Source organism: Callithrix jacchus, chromosome 11, assembly GCF_049354715.1.
Source record: "Callithrix jacchus isolate 240 chromosome 11, calJac240_pri, whole genome shotgun sequence".
Taxonomy (NCBI): Eukaryota; Metazoa; Chordata; class Mammalia; order Primates; family Cebidae; genus Callithrix; species Callithrix jacchus.
This window is the reverse complement of record NC_133512.1, coordinates 4,442,414-4,468,218: the sequence shown is the minus strand read 5'-3', so window position 1 is coordinate 4,468,218 and position 25,805 is coordinate 4,442,414. Positions and strand designations below refer to the sequence as shown.

General features: G+C 38.7%; 1 protein-coding gene across 5 annotated transcripts in view; it reads left to right on the top strand.

Moving 5' to 3' along the window:
• Positions 1-25,132, top strand: part of HERPUD2 (HERPUD family member 2) — a 48,647-nt gene extending 23,515 nt beyond the window's left edge. For all 5 annotated transcript variants that reach the window (XM_078342201.1, XM_078342200.1, XM_002751325.6 and 2 more), the window contains 5 exons: positions 1,786-1,940; positions 19,280-19,402; positions 22,367-22,675; positions 23,381-23,498; positions 23,957-25,132. In XM_078342201.1, the coding sequence (XP_078198327.1) occupies positions 1,786-1,940; positions 19,280-19,402; positions 22,367-22,675; positions 23,381-23,498; positions 23,957-24,118 (867 nt within the window). In that variant the 3' untranslated portion in view covers positions 24,119-25,132. The remainder of the gene's footprint in view (positions 1-1,785; positions 1,941-19,279; positions 19,403-22,366; positions 22,676-23,380; positions 23,499-23,956) is intronic.
• The last annotated feature ends 673 nt before the right edge of the window (positions 25,133-25,805 follow it).

The window sequence follows — 25,805 nt, the reverse complement described above, 5'->3', positions numbered from 1 at the left end:
CGAAACTCTGTCTCAAAAAAAAAAAACCAGCTAAAGTTTGAAAGAGGGCACGGGTGACAGGGTTGGGAAGTAGTTGATAGCTCTCTCCATAGATACCAGTTAACTGCCTCTTCAAGACACTAGCTCCTCCAGTTGCTGTATTTCATTAGTATTCCCTTAATGGTAAGTATTTTCTAGTACCAGTCATGGGAAATTAGCTTACATTAAACTAAATCAAATATGCTTTATCAAAACACCCAAGGGTCTTTATATGTTTTCTGCCTTGGCATGGAAAGGCACAGACATTGGCATTGGCACAGAGTATTTTTTTGTAGTCGTTGGACACAGTTGCATTGCTCCAATTTTTGCTGAGAAAGAACCCTCTGACTTTGACTTGTCCAGTGGGTCCTCAGCCGTAATTTTGTGTCATTAGTGTGTGTGTTTGTTTTTTTCAGTGTTCTGAAAGTCTGAAAAGTATCAAAGGAATGTTAAGTTGAATTTACCTTAATTTTTCATGGCTCAGAAATTTCAAGGGATTTGAAAATGTATTAAAGATCTAATCATAAAACAATTACCTAATAAGGTCAGAAATCATTATTTCTAGAGAAATTAGGTTGTGCTGCCAAATGACTAGGCTTTTCTTCTAATAGTTATATTAATGAACATCATATTATGATGGCCCATTTAATGAGAAATCTTGCTGAAAAAGAAGCCTTTCCCAGTTTATGTTCCTAAGAATCAGACTCCTTAGTAAGATATTTGTTGCCTATTGTGTGTGAAGTACCATTTTAAAGAAAGTTTTTGTTGGTTTTGCAAAAGACTGGTATGCTTTGGATCTTTCCTATGGCAGGACTTAGCCTGGAAGACTTGCAAAAAGCCATCCGGTCTATAGGAAGACAGCACAGGTCAAATACAGTTCAACAAATAAAATAATACTGTATCCAGCTCTTTAGAGTGGAAGAGCTGTCATATATGTAAAACGTAATTATATTTTAAATGCACATGAAACACTTGACAAACTGTTTTCAGACAGATTGGGACGGCCTTGAGGGATTACATTGTTTAAAGGTTACTGAATCCATGGGTTACTGACATCATTTGAGCATGAGAGTAAAGAAACCCTGATGAGCATCTTGATTCTGGCAGTTCATTTTCTAGAAAGCAGTATTGTTGGTGACTTCTATAAATTAATAGGATTTTAGAACCGAAAGGAATCTTGAAAATTTAGTCCAATCTCATTTTCTGTAGGAAAGTGGAGACTGAGAGGTTAAGTGAATCTTTAAGCTTAAACTTGTCAATGTCAGAGGTAACTCTAGATTTTAGATTTTTTGATTTTTAGCCTGTTTCTCATTATTTTAAACGAATGTGTTGCCAATAGCATATGGTAAAGTACTTGGAACATAGTAACCGTTTAAATGACTCAGTAATTAGTACCATTTATTGAGCACTTTCTATGTGTTAGGCACCATGAAAGGAGTTTTGCCTGCATTAATTTAATCAGGTGAAAAGAGTTTTTTATGCATTAGTTTAATCCTGAGAATTTAATATGCTGTTTATATATATTATTATTCTGCTCCTCAGCCATTTCTGTTTGAAAAAATGGAATACTGTAATTTAAGCAGTTTTGATAAGTTTTGACTTATCAAGATTAAAATATCTATTTATTATACTGGACACAAGATTTAAAACAGTAAATTTCTGAAATTAGTTATTTTACAGAGGGATTTCATGAATACATTTTTAGTAATGTGCCTGTAATCTTGTAAAGAACTAAATCTCCTTTTAAAAATTACATTTTGTTTGTAGAGTTCAGATCATTCAGGATCAACAACTCCATCATCCAGTCAAGAAACCTTGTCCTTAGCTGCGAGTTCTTCCTCGGAAGGACTGAGGCAGCGTACCCTTCCACAAGTGCAAACTGACCCAGCACAGAGTCACCAGCTTCCATATGTAATGCAAGGGTAAGTGAAATTGTGGTGGCTATGGAACATGATTGGGACCCCCCTAGAAATGAATTGCTTTTGATTTTCACCTTAGCCTCTTTGCAGTAATTAAAGGACATTTTACCTGTATTCATATACTTGATTTTATATTTTGAGAACTAGAGGGTTAGGAAGAGCACTGCTTTTGAAACTTGGCTATGCATTAGAATCATGTAGGGCAGGGCTTTCAATCTCGAATGTTTGCATTAATCACCTGGAGACCTTGTTGAGCTGCAGGTTTGTATTAAGTAGGTGTGATGGGACCTGAGAATCTGCATTTCTAACAAGCTCCCAGATGATGCTGATGCCTCTGATGCCTGGACCACATTTTGAATAGCAAGGATCTAGGAAACCTACTCAGTTAGTCTTCAGGGGAGTGTGGCTGAGTGAAGGTATACTTGGAAGAGTACAGAGCCCAGCAATCTCGGTTTAAAAGTTCCACAGGTGTTTCTGATCAACTTGGTAACAACTGTGCTAGAGTAAAACCATGATGTATTACAGGGATATGCTAAGCCCTGCATGTTAGCCAGAATCTTTGTTGTTTTGAGAGTTCTATAAAGCAGTTTTCTCAAGAAGCTATAGCCACCCTGTATTTAGCAATTATAGCAGGCCGCTTGGGTCAGGCAGTTCCAGAGGAAATACAGCCACAGGTAAAGCAGCTCAGAGAGTAGGATCTTGGAGGACATGGTTTGAACTAGGGTCGTGTCTGAAAGCAGAAGTGTTTTACTGGAGTACTATTATTTTTTATTTTGAAGTAAAGGAAACTTGAGTGGCAGGTAATGATGATCTTTCTGTGTTGCATATCAAGTCATGGGGCTGCAGTGTGTGGCACTGCTCTAGCTATTTTGAAATTTACAACATTGTTGCTAACTATAGTCAGCCTACTCTGCTGTATTTATAATCCATAACCAACCTCTCATCTTCCCCTCACCACCTCACCCACACCACTCCCAGCACCCTTCCTAGCCACTAGTATCTATCAATCTACTCTACCTCCATGAGATGAACTTACTTAGCTTCCATATATGAATGAGTAGTGTAAATTGGAAAAAAAATACCTTAGATTTTAACTTAACAATTATGTTACCTGCCCAGTGTAATACTGTATTACAAAAATAATGTTACTGAAGTATATATATTGATATATAAGGTTGTTTAAATTGTATTGTTAGGGGCAAATGCAGATTTTGTATGTGTGTATATGTATGCCTATATATACAATCTTATGTTTTAAAACACTTATCTCTGGCTGAGTGTGCTGGCTCACGCCTGTAATCCCAGCACTTTGGGAGGCCGAGGTGGGTGGATCACCTGAGGTCAGGAGTTTGAGACCAGCCTGGCCAACGTGGTGAAATCCTATCTCTGCTAAGAATACAAAAATTAGCTGGGCATCATGGTGCATGCCTGTAATCCCAGCAATTTGGGAGGCTGAGGCAGGAGAACCCTGGAGGTGGAGGCTACAGTGAACTAAGATTGCACCACTGCACTTCAGCCTGGGCAACAGAGTGAGATTCCATCTCAAAACAAGCAACAACGACAACAAAACTCACACAAAAACCACAAAAATTAGTTGGGCATGGTAGTGTATGCCTGTAATACCAGCTGTTCGGTTAGTTGAAGCACGAGAATCACTTGGACCCAGGAGGTAGAGGTTGCAGTCAGGCAAGATTGTGCCACTGCACTGCAGCCTGGGCAACAGAGCATGACTCTGTTTTAAAAAAAAAAAGTTTGGTCAAATTTGGCAATGAAGCCATCCAATCCTGACCTTTCCTTTGTTGGGAGATTTTTTTATTTTAATTGCTGATTCTGTCTCGTTACTCATTATTGGTCTGTTCAGGTTTTCTGTTTCTTCTTGATTCAATCATGGCAGGCTGTGTATGTCTAAGAATTTATCCATTTTCTCTAGATTTTCTAGTCTATTAGTGTATAGTTGTTCATAATAACTTGATGATTTTTTTTTGGTATTTTTGTGGTATTAGTTGTAATGTTCCTTTTCATTTTTGACTTTATTTATTTGGGTCTGCTTTTTTCCCTTGGTTACCTTGATAGTGGTTTCTTGATTTGTTCTTTTCAAAAGTCCAAGTTTTAATTTTGTTGATCCTTTGTGTTGTTTTTCTTTTTCAGTCTATCCTGATCTTTATTATTTCTTTCCCTCTACTAATTTCGGGTTAGGTGGTTCTTGGTTGTCTAGTTCGTTGGGGTGTATTGTTGGAGTGCTTATTTGAAGTCTTTCTATTTTTTGATGTGGGCATTTATTAGTATAAACTTCTCGCTTAGCACTGCTTTTGTCATATTCCATAGGTTTTGGTAATTGTTTTTTCTCTTTCATTTGTTTCAAGAACTTTTTGTTGTTGTTTTAGAGACTGTTTCACTCTGTTGACCAGGCTGGAGGGTGGTGGTGTAATCCTAGCTCACTGCAGAACTCCTGGGCTGAAACCATCCTCCTGCCTCAGCCTCCTGAGTACCTGGGATTATAGGCACGTGTCCCCACACCTGACTTCAAGAACATTTTTGATTTCCTCCTTAATTTTTTCCTTGACCTGTTTAATTTCCATGTATTTTGTACGGTTTCCAGAGTTTTTATGTTACTGATTTTTTTTTTCTTTTTGGGACAGAATCTTGTTCTGTCACCCAGGCTGGAGTGCATTGGCTCAATTTTGGCTCACTGTAACCTCTGCTTCCTGGGTTCAAGCAATTATTCTGCCTCAGCCTCCTGAGCAGCTGGGATTATATGTGCGTGCCACCCCACCCGGCTAATTTTTGTATTTTTAGTAGAGACTTGCTAATTTCTAATGTCATTCCATTGTGGTCAGAAAAGATACTTGATAGATTTTGATTTTTAAAAAATTGTTGATTTTTAAAAGTTTTAAAAAATTTATAATGAGAAGAGTGTGTATTCTTAGCTGTTTCATCCAACAGGTTACGCCCATTTGGTCTAAAGTGCAGTTTTAATCCAGTGTTTCTGTGCTAAGTTTCTGTCTAGATGATTTGTGTAATACTGAGAATTGGGTGTTGATGTCCCTAGCACTTACTGTATTGGATTCTGTCCCTCTCTTTAGGTCTGATCATGTTTGCTTGATAGAACTGAGTGGTCTGGTGTTGGGTTCATATATGTTTAGAAAAAGAGATGTTATATCTTTTTGTTAAGTTGATCTTTTTATCAGTTTATAATGACCTTCTTTGTTGTTATTATTTTTAAATTAAAGTCTGTTTTATCTGTTACAAGGATAGATGTTCTTATTTGCTTTTGATTTTTGTTCACTTGGAATATCTTTTTCCATCACTTTCAGTCTGTGTCTTTACAAATGAGATGAATTTCTGGTAGGCAGCATATAGTTGGGTCGTTTAAAAAAATTTATTCAGCCCTTCTGTATCTTTTAAGTGGAAAGTTTAATTCATTTATATTCAGGGTTATAACTGATATGGCAGGCTTATTCCTGTCATTTTAGTAATTGATTTCTGGTTTTTGAGTAGTGTTTCTTCCTTTGTTTCTCTCATATTGTTTTTCATTGTGGTTGATTTTTTCTATAGTGGTAACGTTTAAATCCTTTCTCTTATTTGTGTATTTGCTCTGCCAGTGGGTTTATACTTTGATGTGTTTTCATGGTGGTAGATATTTATCTTTTGCTAGTACTAGGTGTAGGGTCCCCTTTGTTATTTCTTGGAGGGTCGACCTGGTGGTGATAGATGCCTTCAGCTTTTGCTTGTTTGAGAAAGACTTTATTTCTCCTTCATTTATGAAGAATAACTTTGCCGGGTATAGTATCATCCTGTTCTCTCCTGGCTTGTAAGGTTTCTTTGGGAAATCTGCTGGTAGTCTGCTGGGGATTCTAAGCATCTAAGTGACTAGCTGCTTTTCTCTTGTTTTTAGAATTCTCTCTTTGCCTTGGACAGTTTGACTGTAATGTGCTGTGGAGAATACCTTTTTCAATTGTGTCTATTTGGGGATTGCTGGGCAAGGTGTCAGAGCCCTGGCACCAGGAAGTGGTCAACTCATGGGATGGTAAAAAGAATTTACTGGCAACAGTTAAGTTTGAAAAAGGAAAGTTTATTAGAAAGGAAGAACTCTGCAAAAGGGTAGAGTGGGGTGCCCCAGTGAGAGGACTGAGGGCACCGTGGTGGATTTTCCTTAGGAGCATTTATAGGCCTTAGGATGGTAGCTTAGGGTTATAACACTATTTTCAGCGTGGGATATATAGAAATTTTAGTTATAAAAATTGAAAGAGGACTGGAATCAGATGCCGACTTCAGATACTACAGAGGTTTGATTACCTCTAAATTCCCCAGATAAGGAGTTTTGCCTCCGGATGGCCTATTTGGTGGTCGCCAGGTAGTCTTTGCTCCCTTCTAAATTGCTCAGATAAGAAGTTTTTGTCTCTGGGTCTGTTGAGTGGTGACCAGATGATTTTCACTCTCCTTAGGTACTTTTTAATGATATGTCTGTCTTTGGTAAATTTCTTATTTATATCCTGAATTGTTTTTCAAATTTTTAAATGTTATTTATCTGAAATCTCTTGTACTGAGTCAGTATTTTGAATTCGTTTTCTGGATTTCACAGATTTCTTTTTCACTGGAATCCATTGCTGGAGAATCACGTTCTTTTGGAAGTGTCACATCTACCTGCTTTTTCATGTTTTTTTCTTTCCTTATGTTGATATCTGTGCATGTGGTGTGACAGTCCCTTCTTTAGTTTTTTGAATGTGCTCTTGTAGCAGGGCACTTTTTCCTAAAGATGTGGCTGTGGTGTTTGGGTAGGCCACTTTGGCTTTGCTTCTGTATGTGTACCGTAGTGCGGTCTCCGTATGAATTTTGTCAGGAACAGTGTCAGTAGTGTCTGATTTCCTCAGTGTCTTCATGTGCAGTTTTTAGTGGAGTCTGTGGTGAAGTTTTGCTGGGGACAGGGGTGTCAGGTGGGCCAATCTTTAGGCCCCAGTGATGGCCGTGGGGGGCTGGGCATGCCTGTCCTTGGGCCAGGCATGGCATATGCTGGCACCAGTGCTAGCTTGTCCAGGTGGGTCAGTTCTTAAGGGGGGTGTCTTCAGCCAGCATGGTTGGATGCCATCAGTGACAGTGGTGAACTGGGCAGTTTGGCTTGTCATCAGGCCCCTAAGCAGTGGTTATGCCATGGATTATGGCAGTAGTAGTGGTGGGACAAACTTTTGGCTCCCAAATGGTCTGCGGTGGTGTTGGTGTTGGTGTGACTGCAGTGGGTTGGGTGGGCCAGTTCCCAAGCTCACATGTGGTGCATGCACATGGGTGTCTGCTGTGGTAGTAGTGACAGATTGGGTCCTCAGGCCTCTGGGAGGAGTACTCAGGTGCCAACAGTTGTGGATGGTGCGGTCCACAGCCCTTGGATGGCATGCTCAGCCACTGGAGGTGGGTGGAACTGGGCTAGGATGGCCTGACTTCAGGCCCCCTGGTGGTTTGTGCAGCTGCTGGTTCTGGTAGGCGAGAATGGAATGGTCAGGAGATGCACTGCAGCCTGCTACTGGGAGGGCTGGGTTGCTTTTCAGTAACAACAGCCATAAACTGGGAGGCGGAGCAGTACATATTGGCTCCAGATGGTGGCTGCAAGCTGGTAGCCTGTCCTCAGGGTGCTCATAAATGCACTGTAGTGCCATTTATAGGAGTGGGGTTGCTGACAACGTCTTGCACTTTGGCCCAAGATACATCAGTTAGCAGCACCACCTGGGAATGCCCAGGGGACGTCAGCGAGGCTGCAGGGATGTGAGATGCAGGGGCTCTTGGGCCGCAGGGCAGGATGCAGCCTGCTGGGGGCTGGACTCTGAAAATGATACCTTGCTGTAGCTACTTAGGAGGTGTGCAGGACCCATCGTGAACTCTTGAGCAGCGCCTTTGCATGGTCTCCAGGCAGCTCCCTGTCAGTCTTGGGGCCCATGTGCATTAAAGGTCTCTCTTGTGGCTAGGATTACAAGAGTCTGCAGTGGGAATGTAGACTGCTGGGGGTCCCCACTTAACCTTTCCCTGCACTCGGGAGGCTCTCTAGGCTCCCAGCCTGTCCACTGTAGGAGGTTGTCTTGCTTCCCTCTCTTAACTTGCTTTAAGTGTGTCCTGTCATTTCTCTATTGAATTCCAGGTGTCTCCTTTAGGAGATCTACTGGAAGTGTGATTATCTACTCAATATTTTTGTCCTCTTTTTTGAAGGAGGTGAGTTGCCTCTAGTCAGCCTTCTTGAAGCCCCTCTTAGAACCTCTATTGTCTGACTTTTTTTTTCCCTGCCTCAGGTTTATTTGTACAAATAGCACGGGAGGACCGTAGCCCCATGCAGATGGCAGCCCTGAGGGAGGGGTCACACCAGTCCTTCTGTCCTCACGTTGGCAGACAGAGCTATCTACTCTGAAGCCTTTGTAGGGTCCTGGGCACCTTTGGGAGCCTGAGCAGGAACTGAAACTGGAGCTGCAACCTGGGCCTTGGTTTGATCCTTGGCCTTGGCCTTGACCTTTGGCCGGCAGAGCCTGAGCCCCTTGGCAATGTGTGCACGAGCACGCTTCCCAAGCTTGGGGTGGGCAATGTAGGCAAGTCAATTGAGTTTGCGGCTGACACCCTTTGGGGTCTTGGGCTTAACCTCTTTGGGCTTTACGAGGGCCTGATGGCCTCGGCACATGCATTCATGGCCTTGGCATTGTTGGCCTGCATCTTCTTTAGGCCCTTCTTGTTGTGCTTCTTGGAAAAGCGCATGTTCCTCAGGAACTTGGGGTCCACCCCCTTAAGAGATTCGTATCTTTGTGATCGGGGTTTCTTGATGCCATTTCTGTGCCATTTTCGGGACTGGTTGTGTGTGTGGTGTGGTTCTTGGACTTGGCCATGTCTGCACCTAAGCCACTGTTCCCCTGACTTTTTTTAAACATAAAAATTTCTTGTAGCCTGCCACTCAGAAATAATGATATAAACCAAAAATAAAATTCTCAAGTCCCTCAACCATCTGAGTGGACCTCTCCTCTTAGCTGGGGCACTCCAAAGTTAACCTGAAAAATTGGTTCAGGCTATGATGGGAAGGGAGGGTCAGATATCCCTTTTTATACTCTCTTCCCTTTTGGAATTCAGGAACAGCTGACCAACATTTAATATCAACCCAGACCTTAAGTCTGGTAAGAAACATTTACAATCTATTCTCTCTGAAAGCTGCCACCTGGAGCTTCATCTATGTGGTAAAACTTTGGTCTCTACAACCCCTTATAGAAAATCAGACATTCCTTTCTATTGATAATAATTCTTTCACCCAATTGCCAATAACATTAAAAAAAAAAAACATCTACCTATAACCTGGAAGCCCCTGCTTTGAGTTATCCTGCCTTTCTGGACCAAACCAGTATATATCTTACATGTATTTGATGTTTCATGTCTCCCTAAAGTGTATAAAACTAGGGTATGCCCTGACCACCTTGGGCACGTGTTCTCAGCATCTCCTGAGGGCTGTGTCACAGGCCATTGGTCACTCATATTTGCCTCAGAATAAATCTCTTCAAATATTTTACACAGTTTAACACTTTTTGTTGACAACAACCATTACTAACATTTTAACAACTATCCTTCTAAACACTTTTCTATGTATACTTCTAAAATAGAAACATCATACTGTTTATTTTGTAAACTTTAAAAAAATGTGATATAACTTGGACATATTTCCAGATCAAATATAAATTCACAACATTTAAAGTCTGTATGGTTATTTATGTAGATCCCTAATTCGTTCACGGAGAACGTCTGAGTTGGTTTTGGGGTATAACCTCAAAACTCAGTGGCTTACAATACATTTTATTTTTCTTGCTCTCAGGTCTTTTAGTCATTGGTAAAGCTCTGCCTTGGGTTGTAGATTGAGTTCAGATCTGTTTCGAGTTTCTCATTCTCTGTAGATCAGTAATGCCCTAGCACCTGTTCTTCTCATGACAAATGACAGGAAAACAAGAGGGCAAGCTAAGGATTGAGCACATCTGAAGCCTTCTGCCTGCCACATTTACTGATACTATGCTGGCCAAAGTGAATCACGTGGCCACTGTCAGCAGCTCAGCAGCACTGAAGGGGGAGGTGTTGCAAAGTTACATCCAGTGCTGTGTTGGTAAATGCTTCACAGCTGGCTTTTGCGGGGCGAGGAAAATAAAGCCCTAGATTTGTAGTATTTGCTGATTTCTGTGTTGTAAATACCCCCATCGTGGCTCAGCAGTCTGCTGTTATGAGCCAGGTGAGCCAGCATAAACCAGTTTTGCCACTGTGTGGCAGGTAGTATGTGTATATAATCCTGTTACAGAGCACTAAAGAATTGGGGCAATCTTTTACCATAAATGTTTTTTTCCCCCCACAAAATATTACCATAATCATTATTAAATGTGTGTACTTACATATTGGCAGTTATTATTTTAGGATAAATTGTGAGAAGGGCAATTCCTGAGTCAAAGTGTTCTTAAGACTTTTTGAGGATCTTAAAGACTTTTGCAAAATTGCAGTAAAGTTGTACCAGTTACTTTCTCAGTAAACATTAAAGTGCCTGATTATCTTCACTTGTACAGATATGTACTTGCTAAATAAATTGGAATGTCCTTATTTTAATTTGAGACATGATAAAGATGTATTCTTTTCGTTTTATTTGTGAGTTGCTTATTGGTTGGTGTGTTGGTATCTTTAAAAATTCACTTGCCACACTTTAACCAAAAGGATATTAATAACTAATACTTACTGAGCATTAGCAGAAGCTAGGCATTGTACTAAGAACTTGTATGTGCCTTACTTCACTGCATTTTATACCAACTCTGGTCTAGGCACTGTTTTCTGCCACTTATGGGTGAGGAGAAGGAGACTGAAAGGTTATGCAGCTTGCCTAAGTTCACAGAGATTGACAGTAGCAGAACTAGAATTCAAATCCATTTTTAACTTGGAGGGCAGTATTCTCAGCAGTGTTGCTGAAGTGGCTGTTTTGTCTATCATTTGTTTCAGTGTTTTTTCCTAGGTTATCATTTGTATTTTGACTTCGTTCGTAATGGTGGTATCCTACCTCAACCCCAATTCAAAATTTTTTTTTGGTGAAATCTATCAGTCAGATTTTAAGTATTGGTGACTGTGTGAGCAAATCTATTTGCATGAAGACCCTGTGACTTCATTCAGTAAATGTTTACTTTAGAATCTACTGTGGGCTAGGCACTCAGGAGAGGAAAATGAATTCTGTACTTGGGCTCACTGGAAGTAGGTCAGATAGAAAAATGAATTACCATCTGCTGATGGGCTGTCATGACCTCGAAAAAAGTGCTGAGGGAGCCTGGAGGAGGGAGGGGCTATCTCTGCTTGGATAAGTGGGCAGGGCTTCAGAGGCGTTAAGGTTCCAGCTGTCTTTAAGGGGTTAATAGGGAGAACAAAGCAAGTGCAGAGTCTGTGAAGTGTGATTCTGGGAACGCTGGGGATCCCTGAGGGTTCTGTGTGGTCACTTGTATGGAGTAGTGGGGGAAGCAAGGCTAATTTAAAGTTTTCTGTGAAAGAGTTTGTTCTTGAAGCTTCCAGTTCCTTTCATCTCCTTTTCTCTGTAATTTTAACTTTTTAAAACCTATGATGAGTGTCTTTTGTTATAGCTTTCAAGTACGTAATTGTGAATGACAGTATTTCTGCTTCTTGTTTTTCATCATCATTTCTATTGTACTCTACCAATTGTGTCTTTCAGTGAGTTTGCCTTGCTCCTATTATCCTTCAGTGCTAACTAGTATAGCCTATCCAGAAAGAAAAAAGGTTTTAGAACTTCTGCCACCAGTTGTGATTTCCTCCAGCTTGTTTCTTTCAGCTGTTTTTCCTCATTGTCACTTTCCTAGGGGCAGAGGGAGAAACCAGGTTTATCATCTTACTCAGTTTTCCTTGCATAAAGAATTTGACATTTTCTATGGAGACAGGCATATTACACATTCCGAATAGTTACATTTTCCCCATGTTTCTGCTATTTTATTTTGCTTTTTTGCCAAAAAGAGAAGATGACTAATTTAATATTTCATATTTTCTTCCAGTATCCTTTCTTTCTTCCTTTTTAAATAGATGGGATCTCCCTCTGTCACCCAGGCTGGGGTGTGGTGGTGCCGTCATAGCTCCCTGCGGCCTTGAACTTTAGGGCTCAAATGACCCTACCAGCTCAGCTTTCGAGTAGCTGACACTGTAGACCTGTTCCACCATGCCCAGCTAATTGAAATTTTTTTTTTTTAGGGATAGGGTCTCGTTATGTTGCTCAGGCTAGTATCAAACTTCTGGCTTCGAGCAATTCTCCCCTCTCAGCCTCTCGAGTAACTAGGATTATAGACTTGAATCACTGTGCCCAGCTCAGTAGCCTTTACTTAGCAAATGTTTTTATTTAATATACTTTGCAAATGCATTTATTTATTTATGTTGTTATAAAATAAATGTGTAATTTTTACTGTGTTGGTAACCTTCCACGTTTTCCTTTAATGTTGAAGAATTAAGTGGAGTTTACAAGTTACCAGATTAGTTACTTATAATCAGTACTTTCAATATTTTCTTGATGTTCATATGAAGTTGTTCAGCACATGTTTATTGTGCTAGATGCTAGAGATATAGTAATAACGGATAAAGGCCATTCCCTTTTCTTAGGGCCACGGGGACGAGTCAGAGAGACAGGAGCTTAAACACGCTGTTTTCTAAGAGGGAATACAATTGAGTGGCACCATGTTAAAAACATATATATATATATATTTGAGCCCAGGAGTTCAGGCCAGTCTGGACAACATGCTGAGACCCCATCTCTAACAAATTTAAAAACCATAAATATAAATATATATGAGTTTTATTTCTATGTCTTTTGCCACTTACCCTTCTTAGAGGCAGCCCTTATTAGCTGTTTCCCCTGTGTTATTCTCGAGATAAAGTGTGCTTACACAAGTATATGTGTATGTGCATGCATATCTGCATGTGTGTGTATTTTAACACATAATAGCATACTTTCTATGCACTAAGTCCTCACTTAACATCATGATAGGTTCTTGGAAACTCCAACTTTAAGTGAAATAGTGTTAAGAAAACCAAGTTTTTCCTCATTAATGTTATAACAAAATGACATTATTCAAGGACCTGTTATATACCATGTTGTTTAAAGTCAGCTTCCAAGAACCTATTGACAGTGGAAGTGAGGACTGATTGTACACACTAGCCTATATTTTGTTTTTTTCATTAAATATATTAACAGTTTTATCACATTAATGCACAAGAGCCATCCCATTCTTTATTTAAATAATATATATATTTTAGTTTTTATTTTTATTTTGTTAGAGATGGGGTCTTAGTATGTTGCCCAGACTGGCTGAACTCCTGGGCTCAAGCAGTCCTCCTGCCTGAGCCTCCTGAGTAACTGGGACTACAGGCGTGCCCAGCCGTCTCATTCTTTATTAATTGCACAGCATTCCATTACATAGATTACTATAATTTAATGAACCAGTCCCCATTGATGGATATTTAGGTTAAACAGTCAGTATTTTTATATACTGCTTAAAAAATTTTTTTTTAATACTTTTTTTATTTTTAAAGAGTTTCTCTTGTTGCTCAGGCTGGAATGCAATGGAGCGATCTCGGCTTACCACAACCTCTGCCTCCCACGTTCAAGCCATTCTCCTGCGCCATTCTCCTGCCTCAGACTCCCGAGTAGCTGGGATTACAGGCATGCACCACCACGCCCAGCCAATTGAGTATTTTTAGTAGGGATGGGTTTCTCCATGTTGGTCAGGCTGGTCTCGAACTCCCAACCTCAGGTGATCTGCCTGCCTTGGCCTTTCAAAGTGCTGGGATTATTATACTTTTTAAACATTCACAAAGTAAAGAAGATACTGTAATGAACTTCAACAATCAACAAACTATCATTGTTCATCTAGTTCCCCTTCTGGTTTCTTTCTTTTTTTTTTTTTTGAGACAGAGTTTCGCTCTTGTTACCCAGGCCGGAATGCAATGACGTGATATTGGCTCACCGCAACCTCCACCTCCTGGGTTCAGGCAATTCTCCTGCCTCAGCCTCCTGAGTAGCTGGGATTACAGACACACGCCACCGTGCCCAGCTAATTTTTTGTATTTTTAGTAGAGACAGGGTTTCACCATGTTGACCAGGATGGTCTCGATCTCTTGACTTCGTGATCCACCTGCCTAGGCCTCCCAAAGTGTTGAGATTACAGGTTTGGGCCACTGCGCCCAGCCCTCTGTTTCCTTTTTTATCCTTGGGCTGGTGTTTAAAACAAAACTTAGACATTATAATTTTGTCTGTAAACTGTGAATCTGTAATAGATATGGTAGCTGTGGGCTCCCACTAATAAGTGAGAATGTGGTATTTGGTTTTCTGTTCCTGTAGTTTGCTAAGGATAATGGCCTCCAGCTCCATCCATGTTCCTGCAAAAGACATGATCTTATTCTCTTTGATAGCTGCTCTGTATATGTGTGTGGTGTACATGGACTTTTCTTTATCCAGTCCACCATTGATGAGCATTTAGGTTGATTCTGTGTCTTTGCCATTGTGAATAGTGCTGCATGAACTTTCACATGCATATTAGAATGATTTATGTTTCTTTGGGTATATACCCAGTAATGGGATTGCTGGGTCAAAATGTAGTTCTTTTTAGCTCTTTGAGGAATCACCACTCTGCTTTCCACAATGGTTGAACTAATTTACACTCCCACCAACAGTGTGTAAGTGTTCCCTTTTCTCTGCTACCTTTTTTTAACTTTTTAATAGTAGTCATTCTGACTGGTGTGAGATGGTATCTCATTACGGTTTTGATTTGCATTTCTGTAATTATCAATGATGTTGGGCTTTTTTCCATTTGCATGTTGGCTGGCTGTATGTCTTCTTTTGAAAAGTGTGTGTTCGTGTTTTTTGCCCACTTCTTAATGTTTTTCTTAAAAAAATTGTTCAAGTTCTTTACAGATGTGAGATATTAGACCTTTGTCTGATGTGTAGTTTTCATCTATTTTCTCCCATTCTGTAGGATGTCTATTTACTCTGCTGATAGTTTCTTTTGCTGTGCAGAAGCTCTTAAGTTTAGTGAGATCCCATTTGTCAATTTTTGCTTTTGTTGCCCTTGCTTTTGGCATCTTTGTCATGAAATCTTTGCCTATTCCTGTGTCCAGAATGTTATCGCAGAATGTTGTCTTCTAGGATTTTTATAGTGTTGAGTTTTACATGTAAGTCTTTAAACTGTCTTGAGTTGATTTTCGTATATGGTGTAAGGAAGTTGGGTCCAGTTTCAGTCTTCTGCGTATGGCTACCCAGTTATCCCAGCACCATTTATTGAATAGTTTTCCCCATCGCTTGTTTTTGTCAGCTTTATCAAAGATCAGGTGGTTGTAGGTGTGTAACCTTATTTCTTCTGGACTCTCTGCTCTGCTCCATTGGTGTGTGTCTGTTTTTATGCCAGTACTGTGCTGGTTTGGGTACTGTAGCCCTGCAGTGGTTTGAAGTCCGGTAACATGATGCCTCCATCTTTGTTCCTTTTGCCTAGGATTGCCTTGGCCATTCAGGCTCTTTTTTGGTTCCATATGGATTTTAAAAAGTTTTTTTTTTTTTTCTAGTTCTGTGAAGAATGCCATGGCAGTTTGATAGGGATTGGATTGAATCTACAAATTGCTTTGGATCATATGGCCGTTTTAATGATACTGATTCTTCTTATTCATGGGCATATAATTTCTTTCCATAGAGCAAAACATTTTTAAAGGTCTTTAATTGTGTAATTGTGTTTTAAAGGCTTATTTGAATTCATACTACCATTAGCAATGAAATAGTTGGCTTTACTTGTCCCTTTGCCAATAATGGATATTTTTATTCAATCTTTTCCACCTTGGCAAACAAACTTAAAAAGCTATCTTTGCTTTAATTAGTATTTGGTATCTTAATGATTACTTATGTTTCTATCAGTTCTTTATATAGAAAAGATACTAACTATAATTTATTGCAAACATTTCCTTTCGTTCTTTTTCTTTTTTTTTTGAGACGGAGTTTTACACTTGTTGCCAAGGCTGGAGTACAATAGCTCTGTCTTTCCTCACTGCAACCTCCGCTTTCCAGGTTCAAGAGATTCTCCTGCGTCAGCCTCCTGAGTAGCTGGGATTGCAGGCATGCACCACCACGCCCTGCTAATATCGTATTTTTAGTAGAGATGGGGGTTTCTCCATGTTGGTCAGGCTGGTCTTGAACTCCTGATCTCAGGTGATCTGCCTACCTCGGCCTCCCAAAGTGCTGGGATTACAGGCGTGAGCCACTGTGATCATATGCTAACATTTCTTTCTAAGCCATTTCTCTTTAAATTTTGTTTCCAAATACGTTGTTTTTTTTTCCTGCTTTCTTCTGTTACTTAAGTTAGGAAAGCACTTCCTCCAAAGGGTTGGTAAATCATTCTAGTTTCTTCTAGGCTATCTGTGGTTTAATTCTTAATACTTTACTTTAGCTCTTACTTGAATGCATAGAATGAGATGAAGCTTTTAAACTCTCTTACTCTACAAATTTGGCAATTCTTTTCCTAGCACCAAATAACAGTTCTCTTTAGCTTGTTTAATGATGCATCCTGTGAACCATATTAAATTCTTAAGTAATGTGTTTCACTGGATCTATTCCTATATATTTTATTAATAAATTTATAATTTAGCATCAAATCCTTTATTCCTTGTTTCTGGAGAATATCAAACGCATGCCACCTTGTCTGAGGGTAATGAACACAACTGAAAATTATAGTATGTCATCTTGGGCCTGGGATGTATTTAGCAATTGTGTAATCCACTAGTTTTCTAACTTACTGGAGAAAAAGGGAAGAACACTTAGGGGAGGTTGTTTATTTACTGATTTTGGCAACATACTTTCAGGAGTCACCATATATTCTCCTTTTGTTTTGGCGGCATGCGGTAGAGTGAGGTGGGAAGCCATAACTTTCTTAAAGGAATTGTTAGTGGCTTCTTTTTCTCCCTTGAGCTTTAAAAACAGTGACCACGTCCAGCCTTCCCATTTTACAGTTGAAGTAACAGCTTTGTTTGACATTCTTTTTTTTTCTTTTTTTAATTTTTTATTGGATTATAGGTTTTGGGGTACATGAGCAGAGCATGCAAGACAGTTGCGTAGGTACACACATTCTTATTAATGATAGAGGTTGGTGGAGATTTACTTGCAGGGGATGGGTTTTTTCATAATGGGGAATACTAACAAAATTTAAAATATACACATAGATACAACATATTGCTGTAATATATGTTATATATTTATTCAGGTAGTTTTATGGATTTGCTCAGAGATGCATCAGTTCCTTGGTGTAAATGCTGAGTTGTATAAAACAAATGTTTTTATAGTACTTCTCTGCCTCAGTGGTACGGCTTTCTCTCCAGAGTTGATCACTAACTGACATCTTTTTAAAGGAATAGCTGGGTTGAGGTTTGCTTTTCTTGAGAAGGGAAGGGCTGTCTGTCATCTGTTGTCTGGTGTCTAAGAGAGTTGAAGTTTTCTCCCCTTTATACAGGACCCTATTTGAAGGGGATAGACACACACACACACACACACACACACACACACACATATGTATAGCATGGCGCCGGCCAAGCTTTACCCCCATTATATATATATTATAATATATACTATATAATGTATATTATATACTTTATATATAATATTTTATATAATATACTATATATTATATATAGTGTGTATATATACCATATATATTATACATATACACTATATATAAGTATATATATTATACATATATACATATATACTTATTATACATATAAGTATATATATTATACATATACACTATATATAAGTATATATAGTGTATATGTATAATATATATACGGTATATAATATATATATATATATTAAATACCGGGAGGTTGAAGGGTCTTTTGAGGATGGGACCCTATATGGCTCCCAGTGCTTCACCAAGAATAAGGAAATAAGGAGTGAGGAAAGTTCAGGTAATATGTGGGGAAGGTGAAGCCTTACCTAGCACCAGGTTTTCTTAAATATAGCCTGTTGATAAGCCTTAGCTCACCAAGCTAAGTTAGGTTTTTATAATTAGTTATTACCAATTGTATGTATAAACAGTCTTTAGAATATAAGATTACAATTAATGAATTTAACCATTCTTGTCTCACTCTGAATGGACCAAACCAGTATCAGCTGAAGATAAAGTTCAAGTGATGTGAAGAAGAGTTAGCAAATTCACAAAGAATTCTGCATTTACATATCTGTTTATCTCTATAGTTGCCTTGATGTATGTGATTTTCTACAGCTCTCACATTATACACTTTGGTGTCATGTTCAGTGGTGGAATGGGGAAGAGTAAAAATAAAACTAACATTTCCTGAATACAGGGTAAGAATCGTGTGAGGAAGATTCTATTATTAGGTCCATTTTAGAAGTGAGAAAACTGAAGTGTAGAGAAGTTAGATGTGACCTTCCATGAGTTTTATTGAAATAATATAATTTGGCCAGGTGCGGTGGCGTATGCCTGTAATACTAGCACTTTGGGAGGCTGAGGTGGGCGGATCACCTAAGGTCAGTAGTTTGAGACCAGCCTGGCCAGCACAATGACACCTGTCTCTACTAAAAGGACAAAAAAATTAGCCAGGTGTGGTGGTGCCTGCCTGTAGTACCAGCTACTTGTGGGGCTGAGGCAAGAGAATTGCTTGAATACAGGAGGCAGAGGTTGCAGTGAGGTGAGATCATGCCACTGTACTCCAGCCTGGGCAATAAAGCAAGATTCCATCTTAAAAAAGAAATTAAAAAAAGAAATAAAATTTTAGCCTCCTTTAAGAACATATACATGAACATATTCTGCTAATCTTGTATCTTTAAAGAATATTTGACTGGTTTTTGTAATGTCCGTTTATTTATTTTACAGCTCATAGCTGCTATATTTTAATAACATTTTATTATGTAAAATATCATTTGTCTGTTTCCCCATTCCCCAAAATATTTTGTCATGAAATTTATTTTAAGGCTTTGTTTCTTAGGAGAATGTACTTAAAATGAAGGTAATTTTGGCTGTATGTGCTGAAATGAGAAGATAATAAATGTTTTAGATTGGCTTTACATTTTGTGAGTGTTTCTCTTTGTTTTCCCTTTAAAACTGGGCTGAAACGTCAGTTATTCTATGTAGTCGGGCCCAGGGTCAACCTATAAAAGACATATTATCTTATTTGAAGAATTGTTGAAAATAGGTTTTTTTTTTTTTTTTTTTTCCAGTGAGATTCAAATATATTCTGTCAATGGTTGACTTGGGGTTGAGAAATGAAAATTTAGAATAATACTTTTAACTGCTAGAGCACTGAAAGAGTTCATTATTTCTTTCTTGCAGAAATGTAGACAACCAGTTTCCTGGGCAAGCTGCTCCACCTGGGTTCCCAGTGTACCCCGCATTTAGCCCACTGCAGATGCTGTGGTGGCAACAGATGTATGCTCATCAGTATTATATGCAGTAGTAAGTTAATCTGAGCTCATTTTTTAATGTATGTTATTTGCTTTATTTTTTTTAATCCTAAGTAAATTGATTTGGGATTTCATTTGCTTATGTATCTAATGTTGTTTGAAATTATCATGAGAAGGAATTCACAAATATTTTAGCAGATACTTTATTTTAAATTATTTGACCAAAGGGAAAAGGGCTCACCTTCAGTTCACATGAACTAACCCTGTTCTTGATTCCTCCCTCTCTTCCCTAATTACATTTAGCAGTATTCAGATTCTTTAATATAACATTTTATAAATTCAGGAGGAGAAAACTTAATGTTTTACTGAAAGGCAGCAAATCTACATGAAGAGTTAGTTGAATGAAAAAAGGAATAGAATCATGTCAGGGAGGCCATACCTTATGTAGGACTCAAGAGTGGCTGACATGCTTACTGGACTCTCAGTATTTAGTCCGTTTTGATTCTGGTCAGCATGGGACAGTCCTAGCATTGAGGACAGTTTCTGAGCCTTCATCCTCCTGGACTCATTCTTCTGCATTCATTTACCATTGATTAGTTTCTCTTTACCATTCTCCTCTCCTTGTTTCTGTGGTTCTTTTTGTCTTTTGTATCTTTTTAAAATCTTTCTGGTCACTCTTTTTGTGTCCTTTAATAGCTCATTTTATTAACATTTCTTTCTCAGTTCATCATGTATTTGTTACTATGCACTTCTCAGCACTCATAGTTGGTAGAGAGGACGGGATTTAGTTGTGGGGGGCAGTTCTCTTGGATTTCTTTTTTTTCCATGGCCTTAGTTGTTAGCTCTCTGTGGATGAAACCCAGTTCTTCATCTCCTGTAAGTCATTCTGTGTCTCTGCTTTATTGTTGGAAGATTTCCATAGGGGAATGAGCCTTTACCTCAAATTTCAGCACATCTAAAATTAGATGCCTCTGCTCTTTAAGAGCCTTCTTTTTTCTCACTTCTATGTCAGTGATACTGTTTCTCTTCTTAATTGTTACCCAAGCTCTTAGCCATAAACAGCTTTGATTCTGGCTTCTGCTATCCCTGAAAGCAGTAATTTATAAAGATGAGTTAACAGAGCTTTTGTCCGTCCAGTATGCTACCTCCAATGTTTCACCCAGATCTTTTCTCATTCTAAGTCCACTTGACTTCAATAGCTCTTTCTGCTTTTAGTCTTTTTACTATATTTCCTTATACTGCTATGGGTTACATTTCTTTCTTTCTTCCTTTCCCTTTTCCCTTTCCTTTCCTTTTCCTTTCCTTTCCTTTCCTTTTTCCTCTTTCCTCTTTCCTTTCCTTTTTCCTTTTTCCTTTCCTTCTGTCTCGCTCTGTCACCTTGAGTGCAGTGGTGCAGTCTTGGCTCACTGCAGCCTTTTCCTCCTGGGTTCAAGCAGTTCTCATGCCTCAGCCTCCAAGTAGCTGAGATTACAAAAGTGTGCCACCACACCTGGATAATTTTTGTATTTTTAGTAGAGATGGGGGTTTTGCCACATTGGCTAGCCTGATGTTGAACTCTTGATTTCAAGTGATCCATCCACCTGCCTCAGCCATCCAACGTGCTGGGATTACAGGTATGAGCCACACGCCCAGTTTGCCAGGTTGCATTTTATAATACATAATTAAGTCAGTCATTCCCACAGCCACCCAGATAACCTCTGATTCTCTTGCTTACTGGCAAGTCTACATCCTTGTCCTTCCTCCAGATCTTTCCCCATAAAGCTAAGCTGCTTTACGAACCTCGTATCCTAAGGCTCTCTTTCATAAGCCCTTGGTTCCAGGCAGGATGCTTGTACCTTACATGTTGCTATGGTAATGGTTATCATTTGAGTGAGTGCTTTGTGCTCAGTACTCTGCTGGATGCTGTACCCCACCATGTCTCTTTTGTGAACCTCACAAGAACTGTGTAAGATATGGGGTGCTTATTATGCTTGCTGCTAAATAATATACTCTGTATACATCATTTAACTTCGGAGCCTCAAATTCTCCTCTTTATATAAAGTAACTCACCTGTGTATCAGAATACCCGTGAAGTAGGAAGTGTGTTTTCTAAACTAAAAAGCCCTGTACAGATAAAAGTTACTATCATACTGGCTTAAATAGGGTTTTGTAGCCTGGGAACCATTTATTTAACTTTCCTTTGCTATCCTGACTGTTAACTTATTGTAGAAAAATTTACAAACATAACAGGGTAGAGTAGTAAAAGGAGTCCATGTGTGCCCATCACCCGGCTCTGACATTTATCAGTGCATGTCAGTCTTATTTTACAACTCCCCCCTTCTGTTGGATAATTTAAAGCAAACCTAAGATTTATTATCACTTCACTGGGAAATGTATTCTTTACTGGGAAAATTTAAGCAATCAAATTATAAGCAAACCTCAGGATCACAATTCTTTCTAACTTGACAAGAACCAGTGGTCTCCAGTTGGAGTTCTTTCAAATCAGTATTGGGGTGAAAGAGTTGTTACCTGAGATGTAGTTAGAATTTTAGAATACTAATACAAATCATTTGTCATTGACAGTAGACACATAGGATAATAACAGTATATATTTCTAGACAAGTCTTTCAGAACATGGGGCTGACAAAGAAGTAGGTGATGGGCTTGAGAATTTTTGTCCCATGTAGAACAACAAAAGGGGTCATTCATGAAAAGGTTTGGACATCGCCGTAGCTTATAAGGTAATTGATTGAAAGAGAGACAAGGGTGGTTAACATGGCTGCTCTCATGTCTTCGCCTTTCCCCTGTCATCTTACACTACCAGACTGAGAGAACATCCTTTCCTGTGTGACGTCTACCATCAGTCTTGGCTCCACTTTTCATTGGAATTTGCACTTACCTAAGAAATGTGGTACAGGAGTTGGGATATTCCATATTAGGTTTATGAAAAATACATATAGCTTCCCAAGAAGTTTAAAAAATATGGTATGGTAAAGTTTTTTTTTCTTTTTAATATTTATTTTGGTGACTATTTCAGTCAAGCTGCAGTTTCAGCTCAGGCCACAACCCAGCCAACTGCTTCACAGCCTCTAAATTTGGCACATGTTCCTGGAGAAGAACCCCCAGCAGCTCCAAACCTAGTGGCCCAAGAAAATCAACCCATGAATGAGAATGTTCAAATGAATGCACAGGGAGGCCCAGTACTAAATGAAGAAGACTTCAATCGAGACTGGCTAGACTGGATGTACACGTTCTCACGAGCTGCGATTCTCCTTAGCATTGTATACTTCTATTCTTCTTTTAGTCGGTTTATCATGGTAATGGGAGCCATGCTACTGGTTTATTTGTGAGTGATGTTTATTAACTTTTTGTGGTTTCTTTTAATTTCTGAAACTGTTCAGCACAGAATCTGGTCTGTTGTGAATTTTGAGTGAAGGAATATGAATGCTGGGCTTTAGCTATCCGGCGTGTTTTTGATACCAAAAGTAAGGGCAGGTTTTGTTGAGTGAGAATGTTTATCAGAATTATTTAGAAGCAGAATTTTTGTTTACTGTATTTTATAAAAATTGTTCATTCAGTGAGACATACTCTATCCATTAGTTAGAATTTAAGAAGTATATGATGCACTCCTGTGTAAGGTCACCCTCTTTGATTAATCAGAATTGCCAACAGTAAGCCCTATAGGTATAAACGAGATTTTTTTTCGTAGGTAGACTGTTTTTCCCCTGCTCCCTTCTCTCCAAGGGGCAAACAAATATCTAAGTTGTATTTCATTTTGAAAAATACCAGAAAAGGTTTATGATTCCTGATATGTCTTAATAACTAGCATAGAGCCAATGAAGTCCATGATAGATTTAGAGATTTGGGTTGGTTTTGTTTTGCTGTCATTGCTTTGACAAGGGTATTTCCCTGTCCTGAAGTGGGAGATTTGGTCTTTTTATTTATTATAGTTCTAATCATTTTTCTCTTGTAGGACACTAATGACATTTTATAGTATTACAAATAAAAAGAACTGTGACTTATTTTATTTTATCTTTATTTTACTGAACAGACACCAAGCTGGTTGGATCCCTTTTAGGCAAGAAGGAGGTCATCAGCAGGCTCCCAACAATAATCCCGAAGTTAACAATGACGGGCAAAATGCAAACAACTTGGAGCTTGAAGAAATGGTGTGTGATTGAAGCTTGTGTATTATTTTAGATACGGAGATTTTCCCAGCACTGTGTGGCACCAGCATGGTGAAGGAATATCGGACGTTCCATAAGTATTTGTGAAATGGCACATCGAAGCAAGCTGACATATAAATTGTGGTGGTTTCATCTGGGATAACTTAGAATGCAATACCGAATCAGTCATATGTTAGAACTAAATAGGAAGAACTAACATTATTTTTCCTGAAAATAGCCTAGAAATAAAATTATACACATGGTGAGCATTTATTTTATTGCCCTGGCAGTTGTCCCCTTTAAACTGGAACGCTTGAGGAATTTATCAGTTTTGGCCTTAAAGATTTCCAATGACCACATGTATAGCACTTCATATTCCTTTGTTCTACAAAGAAGAATTTAACTCTCTTCTATCATGAACTAATACTTGTTCACATTATGTTTCTTGTTTTGCTTGAAAGGAGCGTCTTATGGATGACGGGCTTGAAGATGAAAGTGGAGAAGATGCAGGTGAAGATGCCAGTGCACTGCAGAGGCCTGGATTAATGGCTTCAGCTTGGTCTTTCATCACCTCCTTCTTTACTTCACTAATACCAGAGGGGCCTCCCCAGGTTGCCAATTGACCTGAAAAACTGTGCCAGCTACAAGAGGGTTTGACTTTAGGAAAGAGGTTTAAATAACAGTGCAATTTCAAAAAAATTTGTAACTTTCTTTTGATCATCATGTACAGAGGTGTTTCTTTCTTTAGGCTTCTCATGCATATGAATATTTTAAGCACAAATGGACTTCTAAATGTTTGATTTTTTTTAAAGATCCTAACAGAACATAGTGTAACAATATTGGTCTTCCAGGTGTTACTCATTTCAATTATGTGTAGTATATCAAGACAGACTTATTTTTGTGTCTTATTCTTTAAAGAGCTGCTTTATTGGCTGGGTGCCATGGCTCACGTCTGTAATCCCAGCACTTTGGGAGGCTGAGGTGGGTGGATCATCTGAGGTCAGGAGTTTGAGACCAGCCTGACAAACATGGTGAAACCCCGTCTCTACTAAAAATACAAAAAAATTAGCTGGCTGTGGTGGCACACACCTGTAATCCCAGCCACTCAGGAGGCTGAGGCAGGAGAATTGCTTGAATCCTGGAGGCAGAGGTTGCAGTGAGCCAAGATTGGGCCATTGTACTCCAGCCTGGGCAACAAAGTGAGATTCAGTCTCAAAAACAAAAAAAGAGCTGCTTCACCTATAAATGTCTATAGCTAGTAGCCCAGCCCTTTAATGTTTAATTTGAATAAATATATCTATTTTCTGTGAATTATCTTGAAAGTTTTAAACAGAATGACCTCATAGTTTTTAATAAAGGATATTATTTACCTAAAATGTGCTAGTAGCATCTTGCCCAGCCATAAAGCAATAAACTTCTCAATAATCTTAATTTTGACATTTGAATAAGTAATGGAAACTTTCTATTTTAAGGGCATGTATCCCATGAATTGGAATCAGTACCTTAACAGAAAAAGGCAGCTCTTCAATGGAATTAACGTGATATAAAATGTTTGATACAGGCAGTACTTTTATAAAATAAGATATGCTGGAAATCGCTCCCTGTAATTTTTTAAATAAAAAGTCAATTATGGTAAACATTCTTATGGGATATTTGTTCAAACTCCTCCCCTATTACATGCAAAAATTTTTGTGAATTTTAGTAGTTGTTTGGAAGGGTTGAAGTCTTAAAGGTCATTTACACCTCTTTCCACTCCAGATGGGTGTCTCCTAGTCAGATTGTCTGAAACCTCAGTAATTGATTTAAAAATCCCTGTGCAAGCCAATTTAATATGTCATAAGAAGGCAGTAAGTTTCTTATTAGATGGCTAAGTAAAACAAATATGGGTGGCAGAACTTTATCTCACATGAAATGCCCTATTAAATTATGAGAGTGGTACTGGCCCAGGAGTCTATGATTAGATAACACGACAGAGTAGAAGATTAAGAAAACATCCATAAATTGTTTTCTGATTTGTTTACTTATCATGATAAAAGTGACATTTTCAAGGGATGACTGGTTAGTTAACCCTTTGAGAAGTAAAGTTAGATTTCTATTTGTAAATGTCAAGAGGTCATGACTGAATATGAACAATCAAATCGTGGGATTAATAAGAATATATAGGTGAATATTTATATAACATTGGAATGAGAGAATGGCAGAATCTTTAAAGATGGTTAAGTATATACTGTTTTGACATAAGTAATTTAAAGGCAAATAATTAGGAGAAAAAAGATAGAAAAAGTGATAAATGAAGTCTTAAATTCAGTC